This window comes from Mauremys reevesii, linkage group 3 (genome assembly GCF_016161935.1).
Source record: "Mauremys reevesii isolate NIE-2019 linkage group 3, ASM1616193v1, whole genome shotgun sequence".
Lineage (NCBI taxonomy): Eukaryota > Metazoa > Chordata > Testudines > Geoemydidae > Mauremys > Mauremys reevesii.
In genome coordinates this window covers 137,014,303-137,028,109 of record NC_052625.1, presented here as the reverse complement: position 1 = coordinate 137,028,109, position 13,807 = coordinate 137,014,303, and the positions used below count along the sequence as shown (strand labels likewise).

Genomic DNA, 13,807 nt, shown 5'->3' with positions numbered 1-13,807 from the left:
TAACCAGGACAACATTCAGTGAGGAGTTACTGTACTTCACACAACACACAGTTAACCTGTGAACTCGTTGCTAAGGGATGCTGTGAAGACCAAAACTATAACAGGGTTCAAAAAGGAACTAGTTAAGATCATGATAGGTCCATCAATAGCTATAAGCCAGGATGGTCAAACATGCAACCCCATGCTCTGACTGTCCCTAGCTTCTGTTTGCCAGAAGCTGAGAGTAGACAAGAGAGGATGGATCACTCGATGATTTGCCTGTTCTGTTCATTCCCTTTGAATCCCCTGGCGGAACACAGGATATTGGACTAGCTGGACCATTCGTCTTACCTAGTATGGCTGTTCTTATGTGGGTTCTAAAATCGCTACATGTTTTACAGGCCCATGAACTGACCACAAACAATTTCATCATTGGAAGGGAGATCTAACACTGTCCTTAAAATGTGCTTGTGTAAAACACTGGCATGACACTATGCCAAGTAGAACATACGGAGACAGTTACACAGATAACTAAGGAAAGTGCACTGGGTGCCATAACCTTGGACACCTCATAAGGCTTTATCTTACAAGGCCTCCACCTGCTGAGCTCCCATTGACATCAGTGGAAGAGAAGTCTTGCAGAATTGAGCCCATATTTTATTCTTGAAGATTGAAGCTAATGACAAAACTCCCACTGACTTTTGTGGAGTCAGGGTTTCACCTAAGTTGCTTCAGAGAGACAAAAAAAAAACAAAAAAACAAAAAAAACAGACAAGAGCCTAGGAGTGCTACAAGGAATAGAGGTTGAAAGGCCCAGTAAAGTTAATGCATATACTACAGTCTCATTGATTGAATTTTAATGCTAAAACACAAGCCTACCAATGTGCAGAGGGTGTACTGGATTTCCACCCAGAATCTGATCAACAATTAACAGCTCTCAATTATAAAAAGGCTCTTGAAATTGCTTCCTGAAGGAAAAAAAATTCATAGCAACATCAATTTCAAGGAACCCAAAATTCAAATTTTTCCCCATCAAATCCACTCATTTACTTATTTTTTTTAAATCATGGAAAAATGCTTAATTCACCAGTGCTTTCATTATCTCCCATACCTCTATCTCTGCTTATATGCATTCTCTCTGTTTAAATTATAAGCTCTGTGGGGAAGGGACCTTGTCTTCCATGCCTTGCAAACCGTTGGTGTTATATAAAAAAAATAAAACAACAGTTCGAAAAAAGAGTTCTCAAAAGACAAACACTTAACCCCCAACCCTCACACACATCATCATCTCTCTCTGTTCATTACAAAACTTTGTGGATCCCGTATACACAAGATTCTTTACTCCTGGGGGAATTCTGCGCCAAAAAATTGAAAATTCTGTGCACAATATTTTAAAATTCTGCAAAATTCTGCATATTTTATTGGTCAAAATAACACAAGATAATCAAACCAGTTTCAATTATTTTGGGTCATTTATTTCAAAATACTTGTCAGCAAGCATGTCTGTAACAAGACCAACAACAAAAAAGATTCAGAAAATGTTTTTTTTGACAAATAGATTCCTTACTAGGCATATTAATACAGGACTCTGAGTAATAATTCTTTTAAACTACAATACAGAACCGTATTTCCCATGCCCCTCAGAAACAATGCAAAGGCTTGGGGGTAGTCCGGGATAACGGAGGAGCTGAGGGAGGTGGAAGTAAAATGCTGGGAAGAAATCTGGGTGTGAACTTGGAGGGCTGTTGGGTATGGGTGGGAAAAGTATGGAACAGGGTTTTTTGCGGGACGGGGAGGGATTGTTAGGAAGCTTCTCCCATGCAGACCCTGGCTGACCCCTAGCCTCTCCCATTCAGTCAGGCACATCTGCCCCTGTCCCCATGTGTCCCTGCACCCCCCTGTCCACGTGTCCCTCCACCCCCACTCGGACACCCACTCCCCCCATCCGTATGTGGCCCTGCATCCCTCCCCCATCCCCATGTGGCTCTGTGCCCCCACCCAGCCACTTCCCGTTCGTGTCCCTGTACCCTCTCCCCCTGTCCCCACTTGTCTCTGTGTGCCCCCACCCAGCCACCTTCTGTCTCTATGTAGCTCTACACCCCCTCCCCATCACCATGTGGCCCTGCACCTCCCTCCCCCGGTGGTCCTTTGTCTCCACTCCCATTCAGCCTCTGCCCCAGTCTGTCCTCTTGCACTAGCCCCTATGAGCCCCTGCCTGACACCCCACCAGCACCCCACACTGTCTACCCACCCATAGCTCCCGTCTCCTGACCTGGCCTGACAGGCACTACAAAGACTGCACTACAGCCTCTCTCTTGTCTCTTGCTGGCAGGGAGCTGCTGCTGTTCTTGCACCACAGTGCCCTCTGGTGGGCAAAAGGCAGAATGGCAGCAACATTTCAGCAGAAGCTTTTTTCTGCGCAAAAAATTAAAATATGCATGTATAATTAATTATGCATGCACGCAGTAGTGCACAATTCGCACAGGAATACAAGATTTTTTTTTTGGATACTGAATCCATAACTAAACTGCTGAACAAAGATGAATATTTTGGAGGACTCACAACACTGTGGATAAGTGACCAAGCATGAGTACTGCTTAGTGACATAATGAGGCATTTTGTTATTAATTTAAATAGAAGCTGCATTGGGTCTCAAGTAACAGCAATGTCTAAAAATTTTAGACATTAAAAAAAAACAAAAGCAAGTGATATAAATGTTTAGAAATTCATTGCTTGAGGGCAGCTAATATCAAAGTTAAGCTTATTGAATTCAAGTGAACATACACTTTAACTGTTTTTGCTGAAAACTCTTTATTATGCAACATCCTACTACAATAGATTTTGTGCAGTTATATAATGTATTAGCTATGGGCGAATTTCTGCTACCTTTTCTCATGTTGATCAAAACCTTATTCCATGAGGGGTCCTATTTAGGTCAAGTTGAATTTCAGCTGAAAGGTCAATGGGATCCCACATGGAGTAAGATTTTACAAAATCTGCCCCTTATATGTTTTAGTATATCTTTCTTATAGGATGTTGTGAAGATTAGTTAATGTAAAGTTCTATATGAATGTCAAATATATTAGTACTCCAACTTGTACGTGGCAGTTAAATGTTACTGTAGTTCTTGGACAAGTATATATCTGCCTTTCCATAACACTGTATTATGAAGGGAAATTTAACAGGAAGTCTTGTTGGCCTCCTTCACGCCACCCCCACAACAGCAAATGAATTACTAAAACAGGAGCTGGCTCTCATATACCTCAATGTCTAGATTACTACAATTTTTGTAATGCACATATGTACCAGTCTTGGACCATTATTTAGAAGCTCCATTATTGAGAAGTGGATTTCAATGCAATGTGACACAACACTTATAGAAAGGGAAAGGAAATAGTACTCTAGAATTATTTTTTGTGCTTGACTTGGCTAACATACAAATGAACAACACATAAATAATCCTCACTATGCAACTCATATTGCCCTCCTTTGTATTTCACCATTTTTCTCTAACAAGCTGAATTGCTTTGAAGCTGGTCTCCTCGACTGCATTCCCTGACCTTTTAGTTTAGTTGCTACCATAATAGTTTCAGTCTACTCCTTGCCCTGTAAAGCCACTGAAACCGCCCCCCCGCCACATATTGGTTTGCCCTTTCTTCCCTATATTTTCACACACTCCTTTGGCCAAGGTGTCTCTCTTCTCCCAATACCTCCTCAGTGGTCGCCTGTGAACAAAAATGTGGATTTTTTTTTGTTGTTTTTTTTGTTAAATCAATCACAAAATCTCCTCAAGAATTCTGATAAATGAAGCAGAGACATGTTGCTTGGAACTGATGAGGAAGTGTCCTCTTTTAAAATCATGGACTCAACATAACATGAACAAGTTTCTCTATGGTCTTGACCATTCTCTTCAAATCTGTACCAGCCATGCCTGGATACCCTTTCTACCCAGTTCACATCAAATTATTGTGTGCTGTTCATCACCTTTTGATTTTTGCAAGCAACATTAAAAGAGTGTATTTTTTTAAATTAAACTTGAGTCATTTGAAGTTTCAAGAGAAAATAATTTGGTGGCTCAGTCTAATCCCAGTAGCACAAATCCACAATACAATTTGATTTAATTGTCCTCATTAAGACAGGATCAACCCCGGATTAGTAACTTTATTGTACATCCAGATTAAGATGCACTAGCCAAAGCATGTGGGAAAACTTGGAAATAACCTGCCCTCACTACTCTTGATTTTAGCCAATGTCTCTAAGAGCAATTAAAAAGAAAAAAAAATAAAGTAAATGCAGAAACTAATCCCCAAATAAAGTAAAATAATTTGGACAACTTCAGATCAGAAACATATATAACGCGAGAGGAGGAAGGGAGAGGGGAGAAAAACTAAATCACTAAAAATATGCAAAGCACAAACATGCACCATAAACAGATGGACTTACGCAGCATCTTCTCGCTTAGGACATGAAGAATTTCCAGCACTAGCCAATGGATATCCAAGTGGAGATGCAGTAAATGCCACGATGGAGGAAACAGCTGTGATAAAAGAAATTTTTTTTCTAATTTCATATTTCCTAAGCAAAGCCTGGATCCTCCTAAGAACCACGAGGACAGGCAGACTCCTATGACCATGTGGAGTCCCACTGATGGCAAGTATCACATTAAATAATGCGCTCCAAAGTGAAGAGAAAATGTTCTTCCTCACACACTTAGTCTTCTGTTTAGAGCACGTTCACAAAACCTTTAATCTAACCCACAATCCAACTAACCAGAACATCTTAGTTCAAGGTGAACAGGTGAAGCACCACCAACTCCCCACGTGCCCTTCTAGCACACACATTATTAGACAGCAGAAAACTGGTAAATGGACCATAATAAGGATCAACTTTTTCATTCAGAGGCAAGAGCGCTAACCATTTTAACCTCTGAGACCTCAGAGCTACTCAAAGTGTAATGGCAGGCTTCAGAGTAGCAGCCGTGTTAGTCTGTATCCGCAAAAAAAGAACAGGAGTACTTGTGGCACCTTAGAGACTAACAAATTTATTTGAGCATAAACTTCCGTGGGCTACAGCCCACTTCATCAGACGTAGCCCACGAAAGCTTATGCTCAAATAAATTTGTTAGTCTCTAAGGTGCCACAAGTACTCCTGTTCTTTTTTCAAAGTGTAACGCATCAATCCCTAGAGACAGAGAACATCAGTTCATCAGTTCTTGACCCAAACAGACTGAATGGCAGGAATCTAAATGTCATTCCTTACCATAATTATTTTCCTTCGTCGTAATGATTTGCATAGTGCTCTAATCATGGTATCCCTTTTAAACAAAATAAAAAATATTCCCTACCCCAAATGGAAAAATCTTACAACTGTATACTGCTATAATCTATTAAATGTTCTAGAAAGGGAAGTAGAGTTATTGCAGTTTTCTCCTGCACAAAGATGCTCTTTTCCTGTTTTAGACAAGTTTCAGAATTTGTCTTTATAAGTGCCTCTTCTAGTTGGGAATTCAAGAGTTCTCATTGTCATCAGGGAGAAACACAATGAATTTTTGAAAAACAAATAATAGCACTATGACAAGCCGTTTGATCAAGCCTATTTATTCACCTCTAAATATAATTCCATTTTATTTGCGTAATGCCAATAAGGATTCTAAAAGGGAAATATTGTACAAAGAAAATGCAAGGTCTAATACACCCAATGTCAAAAAATAACTAACTGTGTTTGAGCAATATGGGATGACACTTAACTAATAAGTGCATGAGATGCATTCCCATTTTTTAAATAAAACTAATTTTTATTCATCATAATTTGTAAGAGTCAAATCTGGACTGTTGTATGATGTATTAAAAAAGATAAGCCAAACCTTTGCCTGATGTTGAATGGTAAATGCTCCCAGGATACTATTTGGGAGTTCATACAGATGTCCAATATGTAAGGTCAAGGCATGAAGCTCCTCAACCAGCACTGAAGGGAGCTGGACTTCCAGTTCTTCATATGGATGAAGTAGCCCGTCATCCTCTGTTTTGTGTGATTCCAGGTATCTGAATGAACAGCACATCAATATATAATTAAAGGATGCATAACAGATGGTTATTCAAAACTAAATATACACAATAAGTTAACAAGATATTGAAATTGCATATGTAATCTCACCTGAAGATGAACACCTTCACATAATGCAGAAATACAATACACTCATGTCTGATGTTGCCTGCTTCAGAGTGTAGGTTTGCAGCCTGACCTGAAAACAGAAAATTAACAAGTTAGAGGCATAAATCATTTCTTTCAAAAGAAATCTTTATAACACTAATGACACTGTAGTGATCAAAAATATTTCACAATAAGTTCCAAGAGCAATTCTGTTTAAACAATATAATTCAAGTGTAAATAAAATGTTATATTACAATTTTTCTCAGCTAAGTATCCTCCACACAAACTATCACAAAACACGGTCCAGTTAAAGGTAAAAGAAAGGGAAAATGCTATGCATAGTTCAGTATAGTGGGAATCTTTCACATTATCTTCACTTGTTTTCCCTGACACAGTAGAAAAACAGAAGAGCACAACTTTAGAATCTGTGACGATGTAAGCAAACATTGTTATGGATTAGTTTTAATAAGGAGAGATGGAAGAATGGAAAAACACCATCATCAGACAAATTCCTAGGTACACTATGTGGACACTGAAGCCCAAAAGCATTTTTAAAAGCTACATTTCAGCTGCATGGGACAGGGAGGGAGGATAAGGTTTTGGCAGCACAGCAGAGACCACATTTACAAGAACTTCACATGATACTAGTAAAATATTTCTGGGAAATTTACACTAACATATACAAAAATTTGGAAGATCTGGGAGCTAATATACAGCAGGTTATTAAAATGTCCAGACTGACATATAAAAAAAAAGAGACGTACTAGCTGGTCCAATAACAGAGAAGAACCAGATAATTTCATCATTAAAATCAGGGAAGAGTCCTGGATCTGATGGAGACACCTCTGAATTCTATAAAATGTTTAAAACACAGATAACGCCCTTGTTACTAAGTGCACTTCCGTCTTCTGAACTGATTCACCAAAACCAAGCTGGCTTTATAGATGGAAGAAGCCCCTGAAATAATACAAAAAATGGTTACCTACCTTTTCGTAACTGTTATTCTTCGAAATGTGTTACTCATGTCCATTCCATTTCAGGTGTGTGCATCCCCACATGCACAGTTGTTGGAGGATTTTGTCTTAGCGGCATTCGTAGGGTCGGCTGTGGTGCCCCCTTTGAGTGCTGCACTCGTGCGTCGGTACATTAGGCGCCACCGACCCTACACCCTCTCAGTTCCTTCTTGCCGGCAATTCTGACAGAGAGGTAGGAGAGTAGGTAATGAGCAACACATCACGAAGAACAATAATCATGAAAGGTAGGTAACCGTTTTCTCTTCTTCAAGTGCTTGCTCATGTTGATTCCATTCTAGGTGACTCACACGCTGTGTCTGTGAAGGTGAGTTTGGAGTTCACAGTCTGGCGGCTTATAGTACTGAAGTACCCTACTGAAGCCAGTGTAATCCTTGGCCTGCTGGGTAAGCGCGTAGTGTCTGGCTGGAGAGTCTTGCCCGCATGCTCGGGGTTCAGCTGATCGCCATATTTGGGGTCGGGAAGGAATTTTCCTCCAGGGTAGATTGGCAGTGGCCCTGGAGGTTTTTCGCCTTCCTCCGCAGCATGGAGCAGGGGTTGCTTGCTGGAGGATTATCTGCTACTTGAAGTCTTTAAATCAGGATTTGGGGACTTCAACAGCTGAGTCAAGGGACAGAATTATTTCAGGAGTGGGTGGGTCAGCTTTTGTGGCCTGCATTTTGCGGGAGGTCAGACTAGATGGTCATAATGGTCCCTTCTGATCTTAAGTTCTATGATTCTATGAGTGGGCAGTTACAATCACCGGGGGTTGCACAATAAGGGTCGCCTGATCATAGCAGAAGTGAATGCAGGTGGTGATCCATGATGAAATTCTTTGTGCAGACACTGGGCAACCTTTCATCCTGCCGGCTACCAAAATGAACAATTGTGTCGACTTGCAGAATGTCTTGGTCCTTTCAATGTAGAAGGCTAACACCCTCCTGACATCTAGGGAATACAGCCTATGCACCTCCTCCAATTTATGCGGCTTTGGAAAGAAGACAGGTAAGAAAATGTCCTGGCTTGTATGAATCTGGGAGACCATCTTGGGCAGGAAAGCCGGATGTGGTCTCAGCTGGACCTTGGTTCCGAGATGAGCGCCCTAATCTCTGAGACCGGGCGGGCAGATGTTACTGCGACCAGGAATGTAACCTTTCAGGACAGGAGAAAAAGAGAGCAGGAAGCCAAAATGAGGGGGTCCCGTGTGCCGTGACAGCACCAGATTCAGGTACCACAGAGGAACATGCAGGTAGAGGCGCTCAAGGCCCTTGAGGAATCTGGCAGTCATGTCCTGGGCAAAAACCAACCTGTGGCAGATGGAAGACCGAGATAGCTGCCAAGTGAACCTTGATAGAGGAAAGGGACAGGCCTTGGAGTCTGAGATGCGGAAGGTAATCTAGGATTAACTGCATCAAGGCTTGTGCAGGCCAAATGCCTTTATCCGAGGTCCAGCAGGCGAACCGCTTCCATTTGGCCAGGTAGGTTGCTCTGGTGGAGAGTTGTCTATTGCCCAACAGGTCCTGTTGGACATCGTCCAAGCATTGCTGCTCCTGCTCATTTAACCATTCAGCAGCCTGGCTGTTAGGTGCAGCACCTGCAGGTTCATATGCAGAAGACTACCGTGGTTTTGGGATAGCAGGTCAGGCTGGAGCGGTAGCTGGAACGGAGTGGCCACTGAGAGGTCCAGCAGCGTGCTGAACCACTGCTGGCGCAGCCAAGCCAGCGCTATGAGGATCACCCTCAACCTGTTCAGCTTGATTTTCACAAGGACCCTGGAGAGTAACGGCACCGGAGGGAAGGCATACATCAGCGCCCCCAACCACGGGAACAAAAAGGCGTCAGACACTAACTACTATAAACATTTACAAGGTCCTAAGGCTCAAAGTCGGAAAAGATGAAGCTGCTCGCCCTTGCTATGTAAGGAAAGGCGCTTCGATTGACCACCACAGGCGGTAAGAAGGAACTGAGAGAGTGCAGGGCTGGTGGTGCCTGATATACAGACACATGAGTGCGGCACTCAAGTGGTCGGCCAGCCGGCCCTATGGATACCGCTAAGGCAAAAATCTCTGACAACCGTGCACGTGAGAGCATGCACAACTAGAAAGCAATTGACACGAGCAAGCACAAAGAAGCAGCAAGCAAGAAGAAGAAAACTTTTACATGTGGTACAGCACTCCAGAAGCATTAAAGAGGTCTGCATTCTAACTATGAACTGTCTCAGTAGAATGCATATTTCTATTTAGACTGTTAGAGAAATATGGTTTTGAGGGACACTTGCAGAAGTGGATCAAAACAATCTATAAAAATCCTGTGACATGCACCTGGGGGAAAATACTGAGCCAATACCATTACACAGAATAAGAGAGGATGTCCCTTACACCCTTCTTACGTGATTTAATCATTGAAGCACTAGCACAAATTTCAGGGACGCATGTTCAAGGAATAAGTGTATAGATAGAACAGGAAACAAAGTTTCGTTATATGACGACGACTTTATGCTTTTTACGCAAGTTATAAATAAAAATTGGCTAGTATAAAAGAAATAATTGAAGCTTTGGGTCAGAAATTGGGGTACAGACTAAACTACTCTAAAGCCTAGTCTACACGAGAAAATGAAGTTGGCTTAAATACACCACTCAAGGGTGTGAAAAATCCACATCTTTCAGCAGCATAGTTAAACCAACCCCACCACCAGCGTAGACAGCACTAGGTTGATGGAGAAACTCTTCCATTGACCTAGCTACTGCCCCTTGGGGAGAGGGATTAATTACGCCAACAGAACAACCCCTCCCGTTGGTGTAGGTAGCATCCACACTGAAACACTACAGCAGCACAGCTGCAGCATTTCAAGTGTAGACAAGTCCTTAATACTATGTCTTGCATCCAAAAGATTATTAAAAGATGACAAATGCTCAACAAAAGTAGTGGATAATAAAATTAGATATTTGGACATTAGAATCAGACCTAAATGGGGAAGTTGTTTAAATTAAATACTGAGCCCCAGTAATGAAAATTATTTGCAATGATCGAGGCAAGAGGAGATTATTACTTATTGATATTGTCAAAAAAGGGATAAAAACAAGTAAAAATATTAGTTTACTTTAGATAGGAAAACAATACAACAGAAATACTGAAGTAATCAAGATGCTTTGCTATGAACACAATAATCTTGTACTTACAGGAACAATAGTCAAGAAGAGCATACATATAGGATAATAACTGAATTACATTCCCCATCCCACCTCTAACTTTCCATATTTCCTAGCTTCCCCTTCATCCCCAGAAAATAGTCAGCTTTCCCATAAAGGTTTTAAAAATTAATATGAATGATTAAATATACATATATCATGTTACAGTTGTATTTATATAATTTGAAAGAAGGGGAAAGGGGAATGATAGAAACAGGTAAAATTAATAAGCAACATGCTGTTAAACATTGTTAATTTTGTTTGACACTGTAACTGAAGTATATGATGGGGTGTACCTGGCCTATGCAGCCCCCTATGGGAGGCCCAAAAGTCCTACTAGACCCCCTCCCACAAAGCAGCCTAACGACAGGAAAGGAGCAATGAAAGTGAGTTCTCCAGGCATGCCTAAAGAGACCTCACAGAAGCATGCAATCGAAGCCCAGCAGGCTCATATAAAAGGAGCTGCAGGGTTTCTGCAGGTCAGTTTCTCCCTAGAACCAGAGGGGTGAGGAAAGGAGTGTCCTTCTGGCCAAAGGCATATGAGGGATAGCTAGAGTTTAGTTCTGGCTGTGTTTGCTTAAGCTAGGTTTGCACAGAGAGAGAGAGAGAGAGAGAGAGAAAGAGAGAGAGAGAGAGGGGACCCAAGAACATTAACCCTGCTATAAGGGTGAAACTAAAAGGGGCCAGGTAGGAATTGGCCCAGAGATGAAACACCAACAAACTGAAAATCAAGCAGGGTGCAGCTGCTGTTTATAATGTCCGTGCATTGGAATCCAGAGTAGTGGGCAGGCCTGGATTCCCCCACCAGCCATAGTGGCATAAACCCCAAGAAGGGGACAGGAGTTATTTGAGAGCCCGAACAAGACTGAATTAAATGGGCCCAGAGCATAGGCTGAAGACACTAGTGAGGACAAACAGGACTGTTCATTTATTGGACTCTACTATCCTAGAAGAGGTTCATTTGGATGTTGTGACGTGGCTGGAGGGTCAAGCCACCGAAGATCCACCAGTGTTGACCGGCAGCCTGGAGGGAGAGCAGGGTGCGAGAAAGACTGCAGTACCAAACCCATCTGCTAGGAGGCACTCAAGAGGTGAGTACTCCCATTACAAAATGTTTTACTGTAAGTGACTTGAAATATCAAAAACGCAAAAACGTAAAAGGGAAAAAGGAAAGAGAAATAGAGCTCAGGAACAGGTTTGCAGAGTTGGAAAATTAAGAAGGGGCACAGCAGGTGGTTGCTGAAGGTGAGAGGGCAAGGAAGAAGAGAAGAGAAGCTAGTCCTATAGGAAGAGGCGAACAGTCAATGGAGACAACACCAAATATGAGCCCCAGGAGGATACAGGATGGGTTGCAGAGGATTGCAAGGGACAATAGAAATCAAGAGGCCTTGCAGCCAGAGGGAAGAGGGGACAGACCAGAGAATCGCACTGTCACCAGGTCTACGTGATTGGGGACGCCTTACTGAGAAGAATAGAGAGGTCTGTAACTAGAGCTGATCCGGAAAACAGAAGGGTGTGCTGTCTGCCGGGTGCTAAGATACGGGATGTGGACCTGAGGCTGAAAAGGATCCTAAGGGGAGTGGGAAAGAATCCGCTGATTGTCCTTCATGTGGGAATGAATGATATGGCTAGATTCTCGCTGGAACGTATCAAGGGAGACAGTGCCAGACTGGGGAAGACGCTTAAGGAAATCGAGACTCAGGTGATCTTCAGTGAGATTCTGCCTGTTCCTAGAAAAGGGCAACAAAGGTGTGCCAAGATTATAGCAATCAACAGATGGCTCAGACAGTAGTGCTATAAGGAGGGCTTTGGGATGTATGGCCACTGGGAAGCATTCATGGACAGAGGACTGTTCTCTTGGGATGGACCTCACCTAAGTAGGGCGGGAAATAGACTTCTCTTAATCAGTTGTGCCAGCCTCCATCCTAGAACTTTAAACTAGGAATCTGGGGGAGATGTCCAGGTAACCTCCATGCCGGAATTTAACACTGAGAGGGAAGAAAACAAAGTAAGAAAGGATATAGCCATGGGTAGGAGCATGGACATAAGAAGGAAGGGTAGTGTAGATACCAGTCTAAGAGGTGATACTGGTGGTAGAATGTCTGTGCCTAATCGGGTAAAGAATGTGAGTGAAGCCAAACAGCAAAAATTAAGACGTTTGTACACTAATGCGAGGAGCCTAGGTAACAAAATGGAGGAACCAGAGCTACTGGTGCAGGAAGTGAAACCGGGTATTATAAGGATAACAGAAACATGGTGGAATAGTAGTCATGACTGGAGTACAGGTATTGAAGGGCATGTGCTGTTTAGGAAAGACAGAAATAAAGGCAAAGGTGGTGGAGTAGCATTGTATATCAATGATGAGGTAAACTGTAAAGAAATAAGAAGGTATGGAATGGATAAGACAGACTTTGTCTGGCCAAAAGTCACATTGGGAAAGAAAGCTACTCCCCTGAGATAGTGCTTGGGGTGTGCTACAGACCACCGGGATCTGATTTGGATATGAATAGAGACCTCTATAATGTTTTTAATGAAGTAAACACTAATGGGAATTGTGTGATCATGGGAGACTTTACCTTCCCAGATATAGACTGGAGGACAAGTGCTGGTAATAATAATAGGGCTCAGATTTTTCTGGATGCAATAACTGATGGATTCCTTCACCAAATAGTTGCTGAACCAACAAGAGGGAATGCCATTTTAGATTTGGTTTTGGTGAGTAGTGAGGACCTCATAGAAGAAATGGTTGTAGGGGACAACCTTGGTTCGAGTGATCATGAGCTAATTCAGCTCAAACTAGATGGAAGGATAAACAAATGGATCTGGGACTAGAGTTTTTTTTATTTCAAAAGGGCTAACTTTAATTTCCTTAATTCTTTAGTTAGGGAAGTGGATTGGACTGAAGAACTCATGGATCTAAAGGCGGAGGAGGCCTGGAATTACTTCAAGTCAAAGTTGCAGAAACTATCAGAAGCCTGCATCCCAAGAAAGGGGGAAAAATTCATAGGCATTAGGTCTGGTAATAATATTTATGATACATGCACCTCAGGTCCTGAACCATTTCTTCAGTCAACCTTAGCACTTCAACAGAACAGTTGACCAAGCTGGATGAGCAAGCATCTCAAAGAGGTGATTAAGAAAAAGCAGAAAGCCTATAAGGAGTGGAAGATGGGAGAGATTAGTAAGAAAAGCTACCTTATTGAGGTCAGAACATGTAGGGATAAAGTGAGAAAGGCCAAAAGCCATGTAGAGTTGGACCTTGCAAAGGGAATTAAAACCAATAGTAAAAGGTTCTATAGACATACAAATAAGAAGAAAACAAAGAAAGAAGAAGTGAGACCGCTAAACACTGAGGATGGAGTGGAGTGGAGGTTAAGGATAATCTAGGCATGGCCTAATATCTAAACAAATATTTTGCCTCAGTCTTTAATGAGGAGCTTAGGGATAATGGTAGAATGACAAATAGGAATGAGGATATGG

At 42.1% G+C, this 13,807-nt stretch overlaps 1 protein-coding gene across 2 annotated transcripts in view; it reads right to left on the bottom strand.

Moving 5' to 3' along the window:
- Nucleotides 1-13,807, bottom strand: part of MMS22L (MMS22 like, DNA repair protein) — a 140,274-nt gene that overhangs the window by 113,709 nt on the left and 12,758 nt on the right. For both annotated transcript variants that reach the window (XM_039530194.1, XM_039530195.1), the window contains exons 5-7: nucleotides 6,133-6,220; nucleotides 5,843-6,020; nucleotides 4,423-4,516 (exon numbers count right to left, since the gene is read on the bottom strand). In XM_039530194.1, coding sequence (XP_039386128.1) covers nucleotides 4,423-4,516; nucleotides 5,843-6,020; nucleotides 6,133-6,220 — 360 coding nt within the window. The remainder of the gene's footprint in view (nucleotides 1-4,422; nucleotides 4,517-5,842; nucleotides 6,021-6,132; nucleotides 6,221-13,807) is intronic.